General features: G+C 39.7%; 2 protein-coding genes and 1 long non-coding RNA gene across 3 annotated transcripts in view; 2 read left to right on the top strand and 1 right to left on the bottom strand.

The window, feature by feature from the left end:
* The window catches only part of fam169b (family with sequence similarity 169 member B), a 12339-nt gene extending 2550 nt beyond the window's left edge, over nucleotides 1-9789 (top strand). Inside the window, exons 4-9 of the mRNA XM_050072281.1 lie at nucleotides 10-95; nucleotides 3048-3210; nucleotides 6841-7023; nucleotides 7528-7653; nucleotides 7829-7896; nucleotides 9013-9789. Coding sequence (XP_049928238.1) covers nucleotides 10-95; nucleotides 3048-3210; nucleotides 6841-7023; nucleotides 7528-7653; nucleotides 7829-7896; nucleotides 9013-9300 — 914 coding nt within the window. The 3' untranslated portion in view covers nucleotides 9301-9789. The remainder of the gene's footprint in view (nucleotides 1-9; nucleotides 96-3047; nucleotides 3211-6840; nucleotides 7024-7527; nucleotides 7654-7828; nucleotides 7897-9012) is intronic.
* On the bottom strand, nucleotides 3057-11215 carry LOC126407448 (uncharacterized). The gene is made up of 3 exons (XR_007571789.1): nucleotides 11105-11215; nucleotides 10626-10772; nucleotides 3057-3195 (listed from the first exon to the last, which is right to left on the bottom strand). It is a non-coding gene; the product is annotated as an uncharacterized LOC126407448 (long non-coding RNA).
* Nucleotides 11162-25598, top strand: part of arpin (actin related protein 2/3 complex inhibitor) — a 23147-nt gene continuing 8710 nt past the window's right edge. Inside the window, exons 1-4 of the mRNA XM_050072298.1 lie at nucleotides 11162-11339; nucleotides 13581-13656; nucleotides 16576-16708; nucleotides 17187-17393. Of these exons, the coding sequence (XP_049928255.1) occupies nucleotides 11248-11339; nucleotides 13581-13656; nucleotides 16576-16708; nucleotides 17187-17393 (508 nt within the window). The 5' untranslated portion in view covers nucleotides 11162-11247. The remainder of the gene's footprint in view (nucleotides 11340-13580; nucleotides 13657-16575; nucleotides 16709-17186; nucleotides 17394-25598) is intronic.

Raw genomic sequence — 25598 nt, 5'->3', positions numbered from 1 at the left:
CCCTTCCAGTGGTGGCTTTATACCTGCATGAGAAGTGGTGGAGTGTGGATAACATCTTACGAACGTCCAGCAAGTCCAGAAGTGGTCTGATTTCGGTAACCATGTTTTTACACACCTGTTTGTATGTTAGCCTCACTACAGCACAGAGCAGGGTTCCTACACAGGTGTGAGCATTGTGGAAAGAAACAGAATTATCTGTCTATGTAATCAGTCTTATTCATTATGTCTCAGTGCCAGCGATAGCTGTGGCCAGAAGCATTATGTTTTTAGGTTGCCCATATGTACGTACGTCCATACATCTGTACATCCGTCCCAACCTTGTGAGCGCGATATCTCAAGAACACATAAAAGGAATTTCTTTAAATATGGCACAAATGTTCACTTGGACTCAGCAATGAACTGATCAGAATTTCACAGAAAAACTCACTAAAGATATTTTTGTCCATAACTCAACAATTTATATGCTAATTATGGGATTATGATTGGGATCTTTAATGACTCTCCTGGCCCTATTGTTGCAGCATCTGGAGTAAACATCCTTTAGGGTGGATAGAGCAGTGCTCTATCAAGGCTCTATCCCCTCCAAGATGTTTGCAACACATACAAGTTAAACCTGCAGAGACACGAAATTTCACACACATGAACCCATTTCCATTGAGTCTGTGCCCTTACCAAGGTGGAGGGGTTTTCACACTGATCTATTGAGAAATCCCTCAGACTAATCCATGCTCATGTGAGGCAGATGCCTAATTATGGAATGTGTATGTTTGTTCCCAAACTGGATGAGATCTACGAGCATAAGATTATGAGTTTTTAAAGCAATTTAGCAGCATATCCTAGAGTTTCTTCACCATTTTGCCTGAGAAGCTGTGTCGAGAAATGATCCATCGATCCTGTCAACAGTGGAACTTCTGTAGAGTGATGATTTAAGATATGCCAGAGTTGAGACAGGAGATGGAGGTGAGTTTAGTTCAGCCAGTCACATATAGATCTTCATTGAGGAAGGAAAGAGGTGGAAAGGACAGAACAAGCTCAATAAATGTGGGGTTTGGAGCTAACATGAACATGTGCTAATTTGCTCATTTATGGTCATGTAACCTGTCAGAACTACACACCTCCTTAATGCTGATGTCAGCATTTAAATGCACTTGACATTTACATTTTCACCTTCCAATCTAGTTTGGTTGGTATCTTACAAACATTCTCCCACTCTACATGTTCCTGAAGATAATGTCTAAGTTGTAGAAATTTATAAAAATCATGTGAGGATAGATTAAACTCCTTTTTAAGTTGCTCAAATGATAGTATGATTAGTCTATTGGAAACCTGTGTGATATATACCAGCCCCTTGCTTGCCCACATTAAATATCCTGAGTCCATAGTAGATAATGAGAAATCAGGGTTTGTTGCTATTTTAGTGGCCCTACAAATAGATTCTGACAGTTTCAACTTCTCCCTTACTGTTGACCATATTTTCATTGTTCCCCTGATCCAGTCATTTCCAATACCAAACCTTTCCCATGCCTTTTCATCCAAGAAAGGAAGTGATTCCAAAGGTACATTTTGACCTGAATTCTGCTCCATTCCCACCCATACTGAATTAGGCTCTTTAGTTATCCACATAACTAAGGCTCTAAGTTGCACTATCCAGTAATATTTTTTTAAGTTTGGTATATTCAACCCTCCCTTCACTTTTGGGCAGAGAAGTTGCTTATATTTAATTCTGGCTTTCTTCTTTTGTCATAGGAATTTCGTTACGACTCTGTCTGACATTTTAAAAGTAGCCTCAGAAATCACTATAGGCAGTGACGAGAACAGAAACAACAATCTTGGTAAGACATTAATTTTCACTGGCATTGGCAGAGAAGATATGGCAAATTTTTCATGGGCGGAGCAGCTGCTCTGCTGCTAATCCCACAAATGCATGTTCCTCACAAATGTGGCACCATTTTAAAGGGAAATAAACAGGTGTTCCAATGGTGTAAGATTTATTGCCAAGAACCATTGTTACAACAAAGAAATAATCTACCAAACACAAATTTCCTTACTTTTTGTGCTTAGTTTATATAAAACAAACAAGCTATTGCATACTCTATATTGTTTGTATACTGCTGTATGACAAACAGCAGCCTAGGCAACATCGTAAGCAGCATATAATACAAGTAATAGAGCTAATTTCTGTTTTGCTTTATTGAAATACAGTAGCACAGGTACTTACAAAGTATGTAGGTAGGATGAGGACTACCATTTATTTTGTCAGCTCCTTTCCCCTCGGTCTGCAGGTCCCAGTGGGCCGCAAGACATCCATACCTTTGTTGATGCTGTAACATCAAAGTACTTGCACATGTGCATTACAGCAGTAAGCTGTAAAATGTACAGATCTGAAACTGAAAATGTCCTAAAAGCTTCTTGCTGCCAGTTAGATGTTATATTAAACATCATATGTGTTGAAATTACGTCTTCTTGTAAACCACATTTCACCCACCAGTGAAATATGAGTTTAGAGTAATACCTGCAAACTTATCGATGTTGTATCTCTTTTAACATACAACTTAACAAATTAGCAACATGATTAAACAAATTTGTTTTTGTGACATGTTGATGCTGTAATCGCATTTTAGCTGGTTGAAAAGAGGTGAAAAGAGGTCTTAGACATTTAGACTTAAACCAGTTTTCAACCAGAAATCGACGTTAAAATCCAGGTTGGTGCTGACTGGGTTGGATTATACTGAACGAGTTGTGTGAGAGTTTGCAAACGGATGTTTTGATATAGTTTGCTGTTGTTAAAGTTGGTCCCCACTCAATTAATTAATCAATATATTCACCAGTTTTCCAGAATTTAAGGTAACACAGTATGACTTACTGATTTACAGCTGGTCATTCTGTGGGTGAAGTATTCCATTAAGATGTTGTTAATTACATGTAAAGTCTAATTCAAATCTTGGCTCTTGTGTTTTGAAAGTTGCACGCTTTCTGAAGTTGTAATTTCTTTGCTTTTTGTTCTCATCAGTGTTCATGAGCTTCCTAAATCAGAGTGTCTTTCCCAGGTGCAGTCCATCATGGAGAGGGTGATTGTGTTCCTGCTCAGTCAGGTAGTGGAGAGGTCCTCACGGGAGGAGGTGTTGTTCTCTCTGCACCCCCGCACAGAGAGCTGCAAACTGTTGTGGAGAGACAGCCAGGCGGTCGGCTTCTACACTGTCAAACACAAAGGTAGGATGGAGGGGGAGAGGGAGGGTGGAAGAGAAGAAGATGAGAATAAGAGGGATGTATTGGTGTATTTTTACACGTAAATTTTGCCTTGTGCAGCTTTAACGTTGGTAGTTGTTCCCTCTTAAGGTCACAATTGATTTACCGAATCACCTGTTGATTCTATGTCACTGCACACAACCACACTTTAAAGTAAAGGGAATTCATCTCAACAATAGTGTTTCTAGCAACAAGATGACACAACTATCTCCATGTTGCAGCAGAACAACTTTCAGATGTACAAAATGGCGAGGCAAGATGCTGTGAAAGAGAAAGTTAATCCAAAGTGTAATCCAGAATGAACCAGAGGACTGTGACCACCAGAGATTTTATTCATTACCGTAGTGTATGTGCAAAAAAGGGATTGAAATATGCATACGCCACTTTCTAAGCATAAATTGGGATTTATCGAGAATAACTTGATGAAGAAATGTACATTATTGTAGGAAAACTCTGACCCATGTGTGAACACATTTGGAGCAAGGGGAAATTGGGGACGCAGATAGCGACTGAACTGAAGTCAGATTGTAGGCAATAAATGTTATAGGAATCATTATATGTATAAAGATCTCTCACACATTTAACTTCACCACATTCATCACACGGTTCTTATAGGTCCACTTTAAAAACATTAAAATGAAGTAGTGGTAATTGTGCTTGTGCTAGTGAGCCATAACCACTCCATGAGCACTTTCAATAGTGAAAGATATAGCCAACTCAAATCTCAAATCAAATTCTGCTCAATACTTCACACATATATTACAAGCACTAAGAGGGGTAGCACAAGACTGTACAAGCTGGTTAGGAGGGCCAGCCCTGTCCTGGACAGTTCTCTGGAATCCATCGAGGAGGTGAGTAAGAGAAGGATTTTAACCAAGCTGACATCTATCATGGACAACACCTCTCACCCCCTGCGTGAGACAGTAGGCACAAGTAGGAGCGCTACCGCAGGTCCTTTATCCCATCAGCAGTCAGAGTCTTTAACATCAATACCAGTATGCAGCACTGTTATGTCACATTACTTATTCAATTCCCTTGTGCAACACAGTATATGTACACTGAATTCCGTGCAGTATTTACTCCATGCAATATTTATTTATTCCCCATTGTGAACCTCACTGCAAAATCTCTGCTACTAATATTCTTTGCAGTATGCCTCTCTGTGGTATCTGCCTTTACAAGGCAACACTGTTTAATTGTTCTGACATTGATTTTAATTTTAATATTACACACCGTGTGTATTACATCCAATATGCAATTGTCTTGAGGGGAAATTATTTATGTTACAGGTAATTTCCCCTCAGGGATCAATAAAGTATTTCTGATTCTGATTCACATTACACACAAAAACTATGGGAAAACTAAAACCATACTTGGTGTTAAATGCACAGTATTAGACGAGATTATTGAAAAAACAAACAAACAAAAAAACAAGACTGTGCTGCTACTGGATCCACCCTGGTGGCTGCCACACGCACTCCCTTTCGCCGGTCACCTCACCCAGCACATCTTTACCACCTGCACATATAGATCGTGTAAATTAGCAAAAACAATGGGGTGCAATTTTCTTTTCTTTTTTGGCATCCTTTTTTTAAACTTTAGGTACTGTCCTGTTTGATGAACTCACTGCATTAACCGCAGCACACATTATCACTAACCTCTACTTCACTCACAATCACCTGGAATTCTGTTCAGAAAATTAATGTTCCTGGTCTTCCTCTTGGTTGTTGCCTTTGTTGCCAGGCTCATGTCGATGAATTAACATTCATGAGGTGCTTTGCATTGACCATTTATGGTCAGTGTGGGTGGGTAGAGGGCGGGATATGAGGCTGATACATGCGTTAACATTTTCAAGTTGATTTGGGATTTAAAAAAGGAAGTTGCATACTGGCAGGTATAAACATGGTTAATTATAAATTAGAATCATTTTTGGTGTACTTACATTTCCTCATTTGTACGTACGCAAACATTTAGTGTGGGACTCAGCGATGAACTGATTCGATTTTGGTGGCTAAAGGTCACTGTGACCTTGTCTGTCTCATTTTTGTGAACGCAATATCTCAAGCACACCTTGAGGAAATTTCGTCACATTTGGTAGAAACATCCACTTGAACTTAAAGCTATAGTTGGTAATGTTGGAGAGCTAGCAAGATTTGAAAGCAGCACCTCCTCTAAGCTCCACCCCCTGCTTCCCCTCCTCCATCCAAAGCCACGAGCCCAGACATGCCTGAACGCGCAGCCTGCAGTGAGCAGAGCAGAGGAGAGCCGAGTAAAATAACAAATCCCCCCAAAGCAAACAAATAATTACCTGTCCAACAGAAAGACAGCAACCTCTGCATCACTTTTCAGGCCCTTCAGCTCCCTCAGTTGTCTCCACTGTTCAAAAGCTAGACTGCTGTTCATGTCTGGTTTGTCCTCTCACTTTATCCTTTTCTGCCTCTGACTTTCTCTTCTCAGCCTGTTTAGCGGGCCGAGGAAGTGGTACTTTTGGCTGCATTTTCTCTGCCATTGTTCAGCAAACTCCTGCTAACTCGGTATTTATGCTGAGGAGTGCTGAATATTTCCGGCAATGGTGACATGTGATGAGTGCGCGCAGGGAGGAGGGAGGGAGGGACGGAGGGGGGCTCGGGCAGGACGAGACATGAAGGCATCTGATTGGTTCTTTCCATTCGCACCGAATGGCAGGGATTGGTCAGAGTTTTTACAAGCCTGCAGCTGCCACAGACATCTGATTTTTTTCATTCCTTTTTCTGAACACATTATGTATTGACTACTCTCAGGATGGAAGGACCAGGAAGGACCATTTTACCCAGTATAACAAAAAGTGTTTCTGAACAGGATTACCAACTATAACTTTAATAATGAAGTGATTTGATTTTGGTGGTCAAAGGTCAAGGTCACTGTGACCATGTCTGTCTTATTCTTGTGAAAACAGCATCTCAAGGACGCCTTGAGGGAATTTCCTCAGATTTGGTACAAATGTCTATTTGGACTTAAGAATGAACTGATAAGAATTTGATGGTTGAAGGTCAAAGGTCAAGGTCACTGAGACCTCACAAAACATAGTTTTTCGCCATAACTCACCTAACTTTATTAGGATAAAATGATGAAAGAATGACATTTTATGTCCAAAAGCTCAAAAGTCAACTTCACTGTGACATCATAATGTTTTCTGGCCATTATCAATGTCATATTTCAGGAAATGTGACATATTAATGTTCTGCATAAAACACCTCTGGCTATTATTCAGCGTCATATCTCAGGAACAGAAGGGGAAGACATTTGGTCAGATACTGAATTGATGACACTGATCTTGGGTGTCCACCTTAAAACTTGTATAGATCCTCTGTGCTAATGGGGGGGAGATGTGTGTGAAGCGTCCATGTTTTCACAGACATGGATGTCAACTGTAACTGCAATTTGACTGGAGGCATACAACCACGAGGTGGTCATTCTAGTTTAATGCTCAAATATTGACCAGTTTGGTCTCAAAAATTCAGTATAGATGGTACCGTATTCTTCAATAGAAGAATTTATTCACTGTGATCTTATGCATTCTTTAACACAGTAACTCTTGTGCTGCTGATATTTCAGGTAGTCTGTGTGACAGCTGGAGCAGTAGCTGCTACCTGCTGCCTGTACTGGACACAGTGCTAGTGAGGAGGAGCTGGAGGAGGAGAGGCTTTGGTCTTCAGATGCTGGAAGATTTCTGTTCCTCGTTCTACACAGAGAAGTTTCTGGGAGTCAGCTCACCATTGTCACCCAGCATGGCGGCAGGTCAGCTTAGGTTCTCCTTTATCCCCCACACAACCCATTTATTTGTTTATGTACATTCTAGTTCTCTCACTTTCTTCCTTGACTTTTTTTTCTTATCTAGAGGAGACTTCCGTCAGGTTTGGCAGAAGAATGCACATTTCCTGTCTTTTTTTTTTTTTTTTTTTACAGTATGTCTTGGCTGCATTCAGGCCATATGGGAATAACTAACAATAACTGAAATGTTCACTCTAACATGGACTCAGTGATGATTTACTTATGTTTCACAGTACATCAAACACCTAAAAGTCATAACACAGTAAAAAAAAAATCATGTTGTTTTGTCCTGCTGTGGCATTTTAATCTCAGCACAAACTATTCCAGCACAGTTGCCACAGAGATCCAAGATAGTAATGATTCTCTGACAGCTGAGATGAACAGAGGAGGAAAGTGTGTGAATGAATTGAAGGAGCTAATTCTATTGCAACCCCTTGACAGGTTGTGTGTTTGTGTCTCCTGTGTGTTCAGTATGTAGGAGTTTCCTGCAGCAGCATAAGGAACATCTGGAGCATCTGTATGAGGTGGAGGCTCCAGGGGACTGGGCTCAACGAAGAAACATCTGGCTCAACATCCAACTAGGCCGCTATTCCCTCGGTACAGATTATATTTTCAAGATTTCTGTGTGTGTTTAGATGTTTAAAAGAATTTCACATTTTAGATATCGTACTGCAAAACTAAGTTTCCCAAAGATTCCAGTGTTTTTTAACTTGTCTAAATTTAATTGTACCCCTCACCTTTATGTGACCTCATTAGACTCGTGTTTTTCTAGGTATTAAGGAGGACAGAAGGTCAACATCAGAAGAGACACAAATGAATGAAGATGACTCCTCTCAGAAGGTGGGAATCTCAATTTTTCTCTGCTCATGTTAAAAGAATCTCTCCAAAAGATTTTAATCATTACATCTCCGCGACAGCCTTGGCTGGGGGCATTATGTTTTTGGATTGCCCACCTGTATCCATCCATCCATCCCATCCTTGTGAACACCATATCGCAAGGATACCTCAGGGGAATGTCTTCAAATTTGGCATATATGTCCACTCGTACTCAGCAATGAACTGATTAGATTTTGGTGGTCATAGGTCAAAGGTCAAGTTCACTGTGATCTTGTCTTGTCTCGTTCTTGTGAACATTATATCTCAAGAATGCCGTGAGGGAATTTCCTCAAATTTGGCACTAACATACACTTGGACTGAAGAATAAACTGATTAGAATTTTGTGGTCGAAGGTCAAAGGTCAAGGTCAGTGTGACCAAGTATAGTAAAGTATTTTTTTGGCCAAAACTCAAGAATTCATACGCTAATTATGACAAAACTTCACACAAATGTCTAATTGTATGAAATAATGAAGTGATGACATTTCATATCCAAAAGGTCAAAGGTTAAGTCCACTGTGACATCTTAATACATAATTCTGCATAAAACACCTCTGGCCATTATTATGGCCAGTATATCTCAGGAACAGAAGTGGAGATATTTGGTCAGATACTGAATTGGTGACACTAATCTTGGGTGTCCACCTTGAAACTGTGCTGATTGTATAGATCGTCTGTTCTGTCATGGGGTCAAAGGGTGTGAAGCATCCATATTTTCATAGACATGGATGTGAACTGTAAGAGAAACTTGACTGGTGCATGGAGGCACACAACCACGGGGTGGTTATTCTAGTTGAACCTGTCAGCATTATTAAGCATTATCATTTTTGAGAATGTGTTTCAGTTACTATGAAGGGGCTCTACTACTTCTGACCACTGTTACTCTTTGCTAATGCAGTTTTTCTATTATTTGCATAATGACACTACAAAGTACAGCCTCAAAAAATAAACCTTGAGTTGAATCACATCTCTGACGAATATTATGAGCTTAAACAAAGTGGAACCTATTTCCTATTGTATTGTATTGGCTTTTATATTGTATTCTTGCATTAATTTGTCCCCTCTGTTTTTTCCGATGCAGATTTACAATTGTAGACCAGACCTGACCCCACTGAGCAGCTGTAATGTGAACAGTCCGCTGGTAATAGGCTTTTCTGTACAAGTGAAACCTTCTGATCATAGCCAAGGAGGATGCTCCCCAAGCAGCAAGATCTCTGGAACAGGATGTATTCCTGCAGCCTACATTAATGATCTGGACTCTGGATCTCCCACCAGACTAGCACAGTCCCTAAACACAAAACAAGCTCTTAAAGCCAAGCCAGAGTCAGAGGAAACACAAACAAGTGCCAAACGAGTCAGAAAGACATGAGGATTCACACACAGCCATTGTGTGCAACAGCAGGAAGTGTTCATACACATTATGTGGATGCTCTATCTGTTGAACGAAGGTGACCTTTACACTGTATTTATGAAATGAAGTTTACAGACCATTTTAGACTGATACATGAATACACTAATAGTGCAGTACAATGCAAGTTCTATTGCAAAGCATGCAATAAATTATTGTAGTAGTGTGTGTGTTTTTCTGTGTTACCCACTAAATGGAAGTTGTTGTTTCCTTTTTGATTTGGAGGAAAAGTGCACAAGATTTAGAGGGATTTAGTGGTGTCTAACAGTGAGGACTGCAGATTGAAACCAGCAGAAACTTCTACTGGTTAGAGTTCCTTCAGTGCCCATCGTTCAGGAGGTTTTTACCGGGATTGGAATTATCCACAGAGGTCTTTTCCTCTCCAAAACAAACAGATCCTGACAGATCCAATAGAAAGACTGAATAAAGCAGTTTCACGTTTCAAACCATTCCTACCACATTTGGCTGCTTGCCTGGCACCTGGTAATATGTGCTTATCTTTTTTTCTGATATTTTATTTTAATCTTTTTTTATTTGACCCTTATTTATCCAAGAAGGTCTCATTGAGATACAAGATCTCTCTTCCAGGGAGTCCTGGTCAAGACGGCGCCACAATCAGTTACAACAGTATGTGGTCATCAGGAGGTTTGCTGTGAGCCAAATTATCCAAAAGAAACAGACCCGGTGACTTAAACCAGTATAAACACAGAATAAAGCAGTTTCACAAAAAACAAAAAGTTTTTCCAGCGCTACTCGCCACGGTGGTAGAAAAAAGACTGAGCAGCATGGCAATCTCCATTGACAAGGACCGGCTCCCTTTGTCAATACAAATGGCTCATGTAATGAAAACACAATGATTTTTAAACATTTTTTTCAGGTGATTATAAACTGAAGAAAATATACTTTTTGTTTGATTTAATTGAGTTATGTATGGTGAACGCTGGGGCAGAAAGTTGCAATATTTATGTTTAATATTAAGTTTATTGATAAAATATTAAAAAGGGGGTAGAACTTGATAAGTATTCACTTCCTCCTACTCCTTTTCAGACATGAAATACTTATTTTGTTTACTGAATATGTCTGGTGTCTGGATTTTGTTTTCTTACATATATTTTTTTAATTTTTATTTATTTTGTATGTTTTAAATAAAATCTAAAATCTAGAAAATCTCCTTATTATATATTTTAATTCTGCCAGTATATCTCCCTAAATCCATACACACTGGACCTTTAAAGGTCCTGCTCACACACAGTAAATATGCTTGGCTGATTTGATCAATTCCTTACCTTAATGCTAGACCTCTTAACAGGATTGGTTGGGGCTGTACAAAGTATCCTTCATTGATATCTCATCTGTTGCCTCTGTTCAGGCAGGGCAAATTACACCTTAATAGTAGTACATGGAGTTTGGTGACTGCACAGTTTCTGTTTTTTCTGCCAGAAAAAAAGAAAATAAAGGAAAATGTTATTAAAGATTCTCCAGTTTCTCTGCTTGGTAGTGTGGAACACACGTACCAATGATAATGGTCAATATGAGGTCTGATCGGCCAGTATAATTAAAGTACCCATGTGGATGTGCAGGACTCATAATATTGTTTTTACTTTGAAAGTCAAACTTTGACTCAAAGAGCATATACTGTAAAAATAAAAAGTGACAATTTGTCTTTGTCATTCATAACAAATTCCTGTCTGAAATGAGCTTCCATGTTATTCTGACTCTGACTGTGTATTTATGTTCACTATTATTATTTCAGATCGTTTCTTACCTCATGCAACAGTGTCTTGCACAGCTGTTAGCCGTCGGCACTTGCTTTGTAGAAATCGAGCGCACCTCTCTTACGCGAGGAACAGGAAGTCAGGACACAGAAAATCTCGGAGAACAGAAAAGTTACAACACTGTTGCTGAAAAATGAGCCGAATATATCACAACACGTCTTTACAGAACAAACCAGTACATACTGAGAAATTTGACCGCGTGTGGTCTCCCTCCATGTATGAAAGGTAGGAGCATACGTTTCTGTAGACGGACAGTGACAGGTAACGTTACAGTATCTCCGTATGATACATTCTGTTCTTTCTGTGCAGAGACAACACCAAACTCCACTGCACTTTACTTTTCCCGAGGTTTGCACACCTCAACACATCATTGTCTTATAAGAAATTGGTGTTTGTGTATTCGTCATTTTACTGAATCCTCAGTCAGCCGTTAATTTCAAAATAAAAGTAATGTATTGATGCTTATAGCTGCTGCTAGCTAACGCTTTCCATCGTGTGTTTCAGTTGACCAAAGTTAACACCTGGCGAACAGCTAACATTACTTTACAGTTTAAAAGTTCAAAATTCAAATGAGTTCATTGGACGTCTGTCTAAATGAAAGACTGAGCTTGACGTTAGGGCTGGGCAACAGGGACGTAGCATCAAATTCTGGGCTCTATTCACGAGGGGTCTCTGTGGGCCCCCCACCCTTCCAATCTTGATCCAAGTCTCTTTCACACACCTTAAAACTTTCTGTCTTTATGTCTTTCTTTCTTTTCTCTTTTTGAACTGATCTCCTTTTTCTTGGGAAAAGATGGGACAGTGTATGTTGATGCTCCAGCAGCATGGAGTTGCTTGTCTGGTGCATTATGTCAAAAACGTTTTGTAGCTTCCAGGTTTACTTCTGCAGTATGTGGCTCACTGACTATGCAGAGTAGTGTTTCTCCCGCTGGCCCTGCCCTCAAATAAATTCCTGTGCAGTGTCCTGTTAACAGTTGTACAGACATCTCTTATTTTGGTGGTCTATGGGGAAAAGGCTCTGGACTGATGTAGAGATGAATCCTAGCACAGGGATGGACCAAACCATCTTGCTTTTTAAGGGCCAGGGAGGGGCCTCAGAGAGCATCAACTTTTTTTTTAATACAAAGTTCAGTCTTCTTAAAGCCACAGTGTGTAGGAGTTCCTCCCATCTAATGTTGAAATTATATATTGCATTCAAGCGGATTCAGGCTCCTTCACAGATACACGCGACGCGAGTTGACAAACCCCTTCCTCACCATGCTGGCTGTGTTTACAACGTAGGACTGTTGTAAATCGAAACAAACCAATCACGTCTTGTCTTTTGACAACTGACAAGTAGCTCAACCTCACACACTTGTCTTTTGACAACTGACAAGTAGCTCAACCTCACACACCTCATCCCTCTCCTCGCATCACTGCACCGCCAACATCTGTTAGCGTCGCTGGCCGCTAACAGCTGTTAGTGGCCATCGACGCTAGTGGCCTGTGATTGCATTACCTTACTCCCTCAGCAGCTCTTTCCACCTGGGAAAGGCTACCCCGATGTTGACCCTCGTTTTTTAATTTGCCGGTCACATTGCCTTTTTGATTCCCTTTTGTGCTTTCTTGGTGACAAGGATTCCGTCTCCCGTGATGCTGCATATGTATGATCCTGCATTATGCTCAAAGACTGGGACTTTGTTATGCTGCAGTAGTGCCAGGGTAGTAGCGAATCGCCTCTTGCTCCTCTCCTTCGGCTTCTCAGTCACACAGCGCTGGCCTGGCTCTCAATGAAAACGCCGAAGGCGGGGCTGTATGTCCCTTGCTGGCGGATGTATTCTCAAGATGGCGAAACGTTATGGAACCCCACAGACGACTTACCCACACAATGTACAAACAAATCCGAAAGTCTCCTTTTATGAGAATAAGTCGGATTATTGGTGCAGGTAATAGTACACCAATGATGACATATTTATGAATGCAGACAACAATTTTTGCCAATAAACAACAGATTTATTTAGCCATTTTTAATATAGTTATGGCATTGATTTCTTAAAAAAAAAGTGCAAAGAATTTTCAAAGTTTTCATTCCAGGCTTTTCAAGGGCCCCCCTCCCATTTTGTGTGCTGTACTGACACCAAATGCTGTACTATGCTGTACTGATTTATTCCCCCACCCATAATATCCACATTACTGATGATAAATTATCAGAGACCTTCTTGTGTAAATATTTTCTACAGTATGGTTGCCATATTGATATTGAGGTATTTGGTTAAAGATATTGTGATATTTGATTTTCTCCATATCACCCAGCCCTACTTATTGTTCAGTTTGCCATATCTGACCATTTGTTGAGAGGGGTTTGGATGGAAGTGGTAGGTGTCCTGATGCAGCTGTTTATGGGAGAACAGATGTTTGAAGTGGTTAAACACAGCTCATGAATGGAAGTATAATGATTTTAATTTTTGGTATGTTTCTTCCACACAGTGGCCAGGGAGTTCTTCTGGAAGGAAAGGTGCTTGATGTTTCCAGACATGCTATCATTGATGACAACAATCAAAAGGTACATTAGGCAAATCCAAGTGGGTCTTACCGGTTGGGCAAGTGGGTCAGAAATCTACCTGCCCCTGTTCAAGTTATTCGATTCAGTAGAGGTTATCAAATAACAACAAAGACTAAAGTCAGGTGTCATGTTTAATCTTTGTTTAGAGGGGAGCTATTGCAAAACTTAAATTAGTAGCCAGAGCTATTATTTGCTTAAATTACTGAAGTCAACAGGCCCATATTTAGGACAGGCATCTATATGGGACAGGCCTTTAATTCCTTTCACACAAAACAGTTGCCTAGCAAAGATGGGAAAAACGATTGAATTTTTTTTTTTTTTTTTACAGCACTCGAGCATTACGGCAACCCGGCATACCAACCCAACACCACTTTATCCAGTCAATATAATATTCACAACTTAGATTAAGCTTTATGAAAAACCCTTTTTTTCATTCTTTTGATCAGTGGAGCCTTACGGACAAAAGGAATATGAATAACTTAGTGGGCAATCAAGGAATGGACACATATTCTGACTTTATGACAGCTTCATAGGAAGGGAGCCCCCCCCTTTTCTTTCATCATCCCAGTGAATCTGAATGAAATAAGATCTTCTCTAGTGCTCATGGTTTCAGTTAAATGAACAGAATGATTGAATTGTGGAGAATTTAAATGAGCTTGAAACATTTATATCACACATAACAATGTGTGATCTAAACAGCTATCTAACATTAGCTCAAGGACGTAGCCAACAACCAGGTTTTGTACATCCAAAGAACTTCAGTAAAAATTGACTGCTTGGCAACCAGACCAGGCAACCAGACCAGGTGTCTGATTGAGACAGTCCAACAGTATTAGTGAACATGAACAAACTCTCTCCCAAACCCCAAAACTAGAGTGATAAAACTCAAATCTGTGATGTCATAGGGTATAAAGTCTGCAGCTGCTCTATAGACAATGAATGGTGCAAAATGTTCTAGATGACACTGAGAGCAGTGAAAATGTACCCATATACTCTGAATGTTCTATATATGAGTACATTTTCTGTTTCAGAAATGAGAACACTACAATTGAATTAAGCTCATTTGGGTGTAAAAGAACATTCTGTGGGTCTATGAAATCAGGCTCCTTAATAACTTAATAACAGTTATTTGATAAATATTACTAAATAGATAATAAATACATGAAATAAATAAAATAATACTATTGTAGAAATAAATAATATTGTACAACAGTGCATATTTTGAGAATACTGAGCTTATTGAGAAAAAAACCAAAGTAAATTATTGAAATTTTTAGTGTATTTGTAACATTCTAAAACCATCTGTGTGTTGTGTTGCAGCTGTCCCCAGGGGTGGGAGCAGTAGCAACACCTTCTTCGATTCAAATAAATATTGTGAATGATATATTATATGCATCATCTTTAGATTGCATGGGTATTTAGCAGACAAGTGTAAGTTTATCATACATGAATTTGGTTGGTGTAGTTCAAATAGCAGGTGTTGCAGCTACCCCCAGTCTCCTACTCCTACTTTGTCATAATTACTGTAAAAAGTGAAACCGTGTTTATAAGCTGCTTCTGTTTTGTATAATTAATCGATGTAAGCAAAATGTTTTCCCACTTCTTCTCTTTTTCTTTTACTAAACAGTATATACATGTCTTTAATAGGGGTGTAAATCACCACTTTCATCACGATATGATATTATACAACGATGTGATATTTTCTGATATTACAAAGTCTGCCACGATACGATTTTGATTCGATACGACTCAGGCGTCTGTGATCAATATTAGCCAATATTAAATGCCCATTTAACACAGTCTGTTACAGAAGACACTGCCATCCCTTTCTTTTTTACTTTTGGCCATAAAACACATAAACAACAAATAATAAATAAGTACAGTAAAGTTAATTTTAAACCGACTCCACTAACACAAATAAAAAAGCAAATGGGATAAGTTAACCTTCAGGGCTTTCTGACAGAGAGACCTTTCTGGAAGAAATTTTTTCATTTTAACCCAAATCATCATCTTTTTCATAAAACTTCAAGAATATCTGGCTTAAAGCCCTGAATGGAGACTTCTCCAAACAGCCATAAAACACAGATTAACAACAAAAGTATAACATTCAGCTCAGTAATAACTGTCAAGGTTCATGGACAAAACAATTGTTTTTTGCTAGTGACCCATTATTAGCTTGAGCTTGTTTACATTGCATAAATTAGGCTAGCGGCTAGCAGGCATTTTTCCTCTTCTCATAGTTTAACAGATTACATGCAGCGCAATTATTTTTCTTACCGTTGCATCTCCCGACAGAACAGCTCAGTTGAATTTCAGCCTGCATGCACGGTTTTTCAGCCAAACAGAGCAGCTAATGTTGCTAAAGCAAGAAGTTAGCGGAGTGAGACGCTCGTCCAGGCAGGTAATGTTACGTTGTGTTTTATCTTGTAACGTCATTGTTTACATACACCATGTGCTCTGTCTGTTGTCCTGTATTTTCTCAGAAATCCAAAATATTTCCACTCTGCTGATTTGTTCCCAAGTAAATAATGTAATCCTCATTGTCCCTCTCTTGGCTGCTTGCCATCTGCCTGCTGCTGTTTGACAGTGACACAGGCTTTCAGAATAAAAGCTTATGCTAAAGATGACGATACGGATCGATGTTTTCACTTTGCGTTGATGGATTGGATCGTTGATCATTAAATTGATATATCAATCCAGACCGATGGATCGTTACACCCCTAGTCTTTAGCCATCTGTTGTTGACAGAAACTGAAAGCTTTAGCTGTATTTATGCTCTACAAGAATCAACCTCCTCTTTTGTTGTGTCAGAAAGAACTTTAACTACCTAAATCCTTATTGGTTTTAGCATTTACGACAGACTAAAGACAAACACAAATGGACAAAACATTAACCACAATTTGTTTCTGTCACTGGCAGGTCCGTTTCTACGTGCTGTACATCAAACCCAGCCGCATCCATCAGAGGAAGTTTGACGCCAGGGGGAAGGAGATTGAGCCAAACTTCAGTGACACCAAAAAGGTTAACACTGGCTTCCTCATGTCCTCCTACAGTAAGTAGCTAGCAATAAACATTTGAGCTTATGTTTGCATATTTCCTTTCCTCTCCAAGCCTCTTTCTGTTTTGAGTGTTTTGTCTTCCATTTAGTTGTAGTTTAAGGTTGACTTTGATCTGTCTGCCAACTGTGAAATGGCAGAATGGCTGAGTGAGCGATCATAAGGCTTGTGGTCAGGTCACAGTTTCCCCTGGCAGTGTGTGTTTGAGTCCCACTTCAAAAAGAAGACATTTCTGAACTCCAGCTGCAGCAAGCAAAGGGACTTAAAGGGAAATACTTCCAATGTCTGAACAGCTGTTAAAGAATGAGGATATTACATTTAATGTTATGCAGAAGCCAAACTGGTCATTTAAAAACAAAAACAATAATTAATAAGAGCACACAAAGATTTTCAAATTGTGATGATGTTGCTTCCCTAACTAGCAGCGTGTTGAGCTTAAGGGCCAACGTTGATGCACATTTTGTGTCCATCCAGAGGTGGAAGCCAAAGGGGAGTCAGATTGTTTGTCCGAGGAGCAGCTGTCAGCGATGGTGAACAAAGCGGAGCTGGTGAAGATAACTGACAAGCACCAACCCAGCGGGACCTGGGCCTTCTGGTACCCGGAGTCAAAGATGGATGAAATGGAGTTGGAAACAGGACAGGATGTACGGCTGAAGACCAGAGGAAACAGTCCTTTCATATGTGAGTCTGTATTGTCATGCTTTTTTTTTTTTTTTTTACTACTGCTTAGCTGCTTCCACATACACTGAAAACAGCACATGTGCATCCAGTATGTCCTTATGCAGTGTTAGGAAGTTTACTTCTGTAATGTAATAGGTTACAGATTACTAGTTACCCTGCTAAATATATTAAGTTGTGTAACTATTTTTATTACTTTATCAAAGTAATGTAACTTGACATTGACATTTAATTACTTCTCTATCAAATGCCTTAAACTGGGTAGTATAGCTAAAAAGTCTTTAAACATAAGTGCAGAAGTCGAAAAGGTGCAAAGCAACAGAATATATTTAGATGTAACCTTTTTGTTATTAGGGCTGTATTCGACCAAAGAAAATCTTGGTGATGGAAATTTTACCTACTCATCCAATAGATTGGTTGGTTGATGGGGTAAAAACAATCTGCATGTTATCTCTAGGTTAAATAAATCACCACCGTGCACTGAGTGCACTCTACCTGGTCACAATGTGCGTCCACAAAAGCTTGACATTAACGCCTTGTTTCCACTAACATATGTGTATGGAGATTAATCACCAGAAGTCCATTCATTACTATGGGAATCTCCTTGATATCCAATGTGCCTGCGAAACTCCTCTCTGTTATATTTCGGTCTGGAATTTGCCTCAAGTTCATTAAAAAAATTAATCTTTTGCAGTGGAATTCAGAGAGACTGTATGATAGTGTGCTAGCTTACCTTACTGGCTGTGAATTAGCTAACAGGCTATTTCCTTCAATTCAGTTGCCTATGTTGATTGCCAATGCCAAGTGAGTAATGTTAAAGTAATGTTAATGTCATAATGACAAATTCAGCCATTCATATGTGTTTGTTTTTGTTTTTTTTTTAAATGAAATTTTTTTGGGGGGCTTTTGCCTTTAATCGATACGGCACTATAAAGTGTGAAAGGGAGAGAGAGTATGACAGCAAAGAGCTGCAGGCCAGAATCGAGCCAATGGCCACCATGGACAATGCCCCTGCACATGGGACACCCGCTCCATCTACAGAGCCACTGGGACGCCACATACTTCTTTTTAAGGAAATCCATCCATCCATCTTCTAACCGCTTCATCCTCTTGAGGGTCACGGGGGGGCTGGAGCCTATCCCAGCTGACATTGGGCGAGAGGCAGGGTACACCCTGGACAGGTCACCAGACTATCGCAGGGCTGACACATAGAGACAGACAACCATTCACGCTCACATTCACACCTACGGACGAGTTATCAATTAACCTAATCCCCAACCTGCATGTCTTTGGACTGTGGGAGGAAGCCGGAGTGCCCGGAGAGAACCCACGCTGACACGGGGAGAACATGCAAACTCTGCACAGAAGGGCTCCCACACCCGGGATCGAACCCGGAACCCTCTTGCTGTGAGGCGACAGTGCTAAACACCATACTACCGTGCCACCTCTATTTAAGGAAATATTTCACAAAACATACTCTGTACCTCACAGGCCAGCATCTTCATTTTTTTGTTGCCATGCAACATTGATCCTGTTTTTGTCCCGGTAATGTTCCAAGTGTATATTCCAAACTACTGGATGGTGAAGGCCAGACAAAATAAAAATTAGCCTCTTCCCCATGGCTACAGGTAGTTTCTATCAGGTTTCTATCCATTTGTAAAGAAATGCACTTCCTTGTGTTGGACAGTAGAGGCATCATCTGTATATTTACGGATCTACGAGCACCAGTCACATATGTTAAATGGAAACAAGGCGTAACACTTGCCCAGGGCAAGTACATTCTGTTTTTAGGCAAGTGGAATGCCTTGAGCTAAAAGTAAATGTGATCTCAAGTGCAATATTTTCTGAAAATAAACTGTGCACTGTAACACTGGGATCGTTCAGCTGAGCTGCATTCCTGACTTCATCTCACAACTTAATGCAGATGACTGATGAGAAAAATCTGACATACTGGACACTATAGAGAGGGTAACTCTGGGGTTGACTGTGTCATATACGACATTAAGTTATTAATGTTAAATATCTCTTTAAGGCTGCATGTGAGAGCAAGACTAAACCTATTTTTAGCCTAGAAGCTAATGTTAGCCTTAGCAGCTCCAACACGGGCTCCGGTGTGGTCATATCTCTTTCAGCCTTGCACTGCAGTGTCTTTTTGGAGACTTAGTAAAATAAATCCATAGTGATAAATCCGACACTGAATGTCTTCTGTGATCATTTATCTGTTTTTCGGATTAGAAATGATAGTTGAAAAAAAGTTTAACTTTGAGTAAATCTCTGGCTCGTCACTATCACCAACTGTCCAATCACTGAAGAAGGGGTGGGACAAATACCACAAAGACCAACTGTCACAGAGGACAAATACATATAATACGTATTAAAATCAACAGCAACTGCCGTTTCCAGCTGGAAAAGAAATGCTGTGGTGAACACACAGCCTGATTAAAAGTCACACCAGCAACTGTCCAACCAATGAAAATTTGGTCAGACATAATGGCATAATGACCAGCCAACCAACCAACCAATCAACCAACCAGAAGTGTCGGCCCTATTGTAATCACCAATATTTTGATAAGTAACTGTAATTGAATTATATATTTTTTCTCAGTAACTGTAACAGATTACAATTACATTTATTATGTAATGTAATGCAATTATGTAACTCTGATAGAATAGAATGGAATGGAATAAAATAGAAAGAACTTTATTCATCCCCGAATGGAAATTAAGCTGTCCAGCAGCTCATAAAAGACAAAAAAACAACAACCACACTTCGACTCATCACCAACAAACAGAAGTTAAAATAAGTGCATAAATAGAAATTAAATAAAAATACAATTGTCCATTCCACAGTCCAGTCCAGTTGTGGCTAATGTGATGTGTGTAAGTGTGTGTGTGTCTGGATTCAGGAGGTGTTAAACAGTCTTATTGCAGTGGGGAGGAAGGGTTCCTGAAATGCTCTGTTCTGCAACGCAGTGAGATGAGCAGACTGCTGCAGCTGCTCCTCTGTCACTCCAGGAGGCTGTGGAGAGGGTGTCTGCTGTTGAAAGCCAGTAACTCGCCAACACTGCCCGTATCTCACATTAAGCCTGAAAATAAATGAATACTATACTGCCTGAACTCTGCCTAAACTCAAGGTTAGCCTTAACAACAAAAAAGACAGAACTCCAACTAATAATGGTCCTTGATGCTATTAAAAATATTCTGCTCTGGGTAAAGATTTTGAAAACGCAATTCGTAAACACTGGCACATCTTAAGCTCTGACCCACAACTGAAAAATTAATTTAAAGACCTCCCCAAAGTGGTGTATAAACGTCCTCCGAGCTTAAGGCAAATGTTAGTCAAATCTGACCTCATCCCGTCTAAGAATGCTACCTGCCTGGAACCACCACCAGGTAACTATCGGTGTGGTGCATGCACACAGTGTAACTTTACACAGAAATGCACCACATATAACCATCTGATTACAGGCAAAACCATGAAGATTAAAGGCACTATATCCTGTTCCACAAAAAATGTCATTTACCTTCTAAAATGCCCATGTGGCTTAGCATATGTGGGTAAAACCCAAAGAGCACTAAAAACAAGAATAGCAGAACACAGGAGAAATATTAGAACTCAGGACCATTTTAAGGAGGCCAATCATTCAGTGGCTTCTTTGAGATATATCGGCATCGAGCACGTTAAATCTCCTGGAAGAGGAGGGGATCTAAACAACCTTTTACTCCTAAGAGAATCTTTTTATATTTTTTCCCTTCAGACTCTCAGTACTCGAGGTCTAAACCAGGAGTATGATATCAAACATTTTCTTTAAATATTTTTCTTCTCAAGACTTAAAATAATTTTGTATATTATATATAAAAAATCCTAAGAGGTGTCAGTTTCTTATAAATTATCTTAAAATGATAACAAAGGTGAGCAATTTATGCTTCAAGTTGGTTGTGATGGCATACTGTATTTAAAAGTATTTAAGAATATTTAAGAATTCTGTATTTAAAAATATTGTATTTCTATTTTTAAGAAGTTTTTTCTATGTTGGCCACATGTGCTCTTACACTCTTTTGAATTAATATTTCTATGCCTGTCTCTATGTATTTTTCTATGCATTTCTATATACCTTTTTCCATGTATTTTTGCCAAATTGATTAATTGGAGATGCTCAAAACAAGTGTTTTTAATGTTTGGCCACACCTGTCATCACTTTGACAGCTCATTGGTGAGCAAAAAGATATGTATAAATATAGGTGTGTGCATCGTATGAGCACTGTTTGACCTGACGAAGATCCAGAAGGGATCGAAACGTTGTCCTAATAAACCACAGTTGTGACTTGGAGCAGTGTGCAGGGTTTTTTCCTTTTCTTTTAAACTCAAGGTTACCCATTAAAATCAAGTTGTCTGAAGTGGATCTTTGTTAGAGGATAAAAGCAGAACAAGATTTGGTCAGAGCTCTTTAATTTGCTCTCTGACTTAAGAAGACGGGCATGTTTGTTCAAAGCCACAGAGTCCTTCTGGATTTCATGACCCTCACGTTGATCAAGCTTGTCCTAGTGTTGACCTCCATGGGAGAGCAGAGTGAATGAAATTAAACTAGAATTTTGTTTTTCCGGTCCGTCACAGTTTGGCAAGTAACCTCAAGGGGAATGAACAGTGTTTGACCTCTCTCATATTCAGGAGACTCATCCAACCCTTTGATATTCAATAGTCAGTTTTGAGTGGAGTGGAGTGCTTTGGTCTATTCACAGCCTCTCCTTTTACATATTTTTGGCCAAGATTTATTGATAGGCATTTGGAAGTTTTAGAATCCCAAGGAGAGCAAGAAGAAGTAGTCAAAAAGCAGTCAGGCTAGTTAATTATACAATTTCAATATCCTGTTAAATGTTTGAAAAATAGATCTTTATTATAGAGTTGATCTGCTATTTTTCGTCAGACATAAAGCCTGCTCATCCACCAACCACTTCAGTTTCAACTTATAAAACATGCACATTTTTATATAAAAATAGGGCAAAAACACACAAAACAACACATATATTATTTACCAGCTGCGACGACGGGCTGGTGTTGTTTTCCTGTTGTGTTTGTGTGAGTGTGTGTGTGTGTGTGTGTATGTGTCCATTTTCCCGGGGCCCAGATCTCTTTGCTGCTCATCTCCCAGCTGAAATCTTCTGAATGACATGTTTCATTGGTTGTATTTTCACATGTGTGTATGTCCGCCACCACAGACACACAGGGTTTCTTCTTAAGAAGAAAGTTCTTTTTAAAACCCACTTACGTGTTTTCAGAAGATTCTAACATTCACCAATGTTTTTTTTTATCTGGGACTTACTCTTAGGTAAGAACAGAATCTGCGCACAATCAAGAGCACTGTTACACACATTTTGTGTTGACATGTTTGTACGGAATAATTGGTTATTGCATTTTTTCCAATTTTACAGTTGTATAATATTATAGGATTTATATTACATATAAATAATATATTATATTACTCGTCGTCCTCTGCTTATCCGGGTCCGGGTCGTGGGGGCAGCAGCCTCAGCAAAGAAGCCCAGACAGCCACCAATATATTACAATAATATTTTCATAATTTATATGTATTTAAAATGTATACTTTTTATTATTTTACAAAAAAGCATTATGGCCTTTAATAATAAATACTACACCTCAATTCATATCAATAATGTAAATGGCAACCAGGCCATCAAATAATTAGTGATTGATCCCACTAGAAAGTATCACTGGTGGATTGGGCAAGCGGATCAAAAAGTTATGAAGCAGCATTCCGAGTAAGTTGTTACATTAATAGGCTAAGTTACAGAAACATTGCGTGAGTCTGCCTTCACCCTCTCTCCCTCTCTTTCTGTATCTCTCTTACACACATACTCACAGCTTGAACAGTGCTATGGCGCTCGTCTTTGTCCTTAGTCATTATAGTTGTGCTACTAAAACACAAAGTTTGTTGTTTGCAGTTCGGGTGGTTGATTAACATGTATTTTGCATCTGTTTGTTATTTTATATCTCCTGACGCTACTAAATATGACGGCTCTTTTTTTGTTTACTCTCTTCAGAAGCACCTCCACTTCAAAACATTTTTTTTATGTTCCTCTGCCCTCTTCAGACTTTAATTTTAAAATTTAAAATTTACATAATCTCTCAACTTTTCTTCATCTTTGGTCTCTATGTGTGCACACCGCCCTGCAGTCTCATGTCCTATTATGGTGATTTGTGGGCATTTACCTACGCTAATTAGGATCAACTGGCATGTGCTGTGAACTTACAGGGACAATGGGATTAATCATGAAAAGAGCAGAGGTGTGAACAGCTATTGAAGGACATGTTGTGAATCTGATGTAGATTTTTCTTGATAACAAATTAAATACAAGATATTTGTGAATGAGGCCCATAGAGAGAGACCCGCCCCCCCTCCTTTCCTCTCTCAAACTCAGACCAAACTCTGATCAAACGGTAACACTAAGCAGTGCTAATCAAATATATACCAAGATTCTGTTACTGTCTTGTCTCACCTAAAATGTCCTCAGAAACATATATAAGTGCACTGTTTAGCTGTAATACGAAAGATTGGTGAACAGGAAGTGGGTGCCCTACTGTTTGCTGTATTGTAAAAATGGAGGCTGAAAAAAAACAGATCAAACAGTAAAACTAAGCAGTGTTGATCAAATGAAACCTAAGGTTCTGTTTCAGTGTTGACTAATCCTCACCTGGAATGTTTTCAGAAACATATTTTGTCTTACTGTTTAACTCTAATACAAGATTGTTTGTTTCCAGCAGGTTGTCGTATTATTGGTCCGGTGCAGTGCAGTGCGTTCTGGTAGTTATTTTTTTTACCTCTTGATAAAAAGCAAATGCCACAGCCCTTTTTTTGTGTTCTCTAGTCATATAGCACCAATTTCAAAAGTACTTGTGTTTTCCCTCTGCATAGACAGCTTAGTTTTAGGCCACATAGTCTGTAAATAGCTATTGATATTAAAAACCATGCCTATTCCTGACTGATCAGAGCTGTTATTATGTTAAGTTTTATTTATTTATTAACACCTTCACTATTAGACTTTCTGAGTAGGCATGAGTAAAGGCAGAGAGGGCCCAGATCAGGGCCACGCTGACGGTGGTATGCACCATGTCAGGCTTGTCCCTTCATGTTGTTTGCTCCTCCACTTCTTTGCCCTCATCAGGTTTCTGTTGCCTGAGGCATTCACTTAGCAGTTAATTTTTTGGGCCCATCTTCTTGATGTACTCCTGGATTTTGGATGTTCATCCTGGATAGTGGCTCTGATGCTCACTAGTCCTTGGCCTCCCTCTTTCCGCGTAGTGTATAGCCTCAGGGTGCTGGACTAGGGGTGGAACCCTCCATGCATGGTGAGGAGCTTTCTTGTCTTGATATCTGTGGCTTCTATCTCTTTCTTTGGCCAGCTTATGATCCCAGCTGGGTATCTGATGACTTGCAGTGCGTACATGTTGATGGCTCAGACCTTGTTCTGACCATTCAGCTGACTTCTCAGGACTTGTCTTACTGGAGAGACAGGTTATCGGTCTGTAGTTGGATGGGATGGTTCCCCTCTGGGGCTCTTTCATGATCAGGACTGTCTTGCCCTGTGTCAGCAATTCTGGGTGGGTCCCATCCCTTAGCAGCTGGGTCATCTGTGCTGCTAGGTGTTCATGGAGTGCAGTTAGCTTCTTCAGCCAGTAGGTATGGATCATATCAGGGCCAGGTGCTGTCCAGCTCTTCATCTTTGACACTCTTTCCTGGATGTCTGCCATTAAGATGGTTACTGGATCTTGTTCAGGGAGGTTGTTGTAGCCAGCTCTTAGGTCCACTAGCCATTGGGCATCCCATATGCCCTTCCAGTATGTTTCCATCGCAGTCTCAGTGATGGTCCTTGGATGGTCCTTGTAGGGATGGTATTTAGGGCAGCATTCACATCTTCTAGCAGATCATCTGAAGGTACTTGGCAACTCAGCCTCAGGATTCGTCGGAAGAGCAAGGTTTCCAGTTTGCTCACGATCTTCCTTCTCAGGTCAGCTGCTCTTACATTGAGGCTGTTTATATCAATCAATCAATCAATCAATTTTATTTATAAAGCCCAATATCACAAATCACAATTTGCCTCACAGGGCTTTACAGCATACGACATCCCTCTGTCCTTATGACCCTCGCAGCGGATAAGGAAAAACTCCCCCAAAAAAACCCTTTAACGGGG

The sequence above is a fragment of the Epinephelus moara genome, chromosome 20, assembly GCF_006386435.1.
Source record: "Epinephelus moara isolate mb chromosome 20, YSFRI_EMoa_1.0, whole genome shotgun sequence".
In the NCBI taxonomy this organism is placed as follows: Eukaryota; Metazoa; Chordata; class Actinopteri; order Perciformes; family Serranidae; genus Epinephelus; species Epinephelus moara.
The sequence above is the reverse complement of the archived record's forward strand: the minus strand, read 5'-3'. Positions and strand labels throughout refer to the sequence as shown.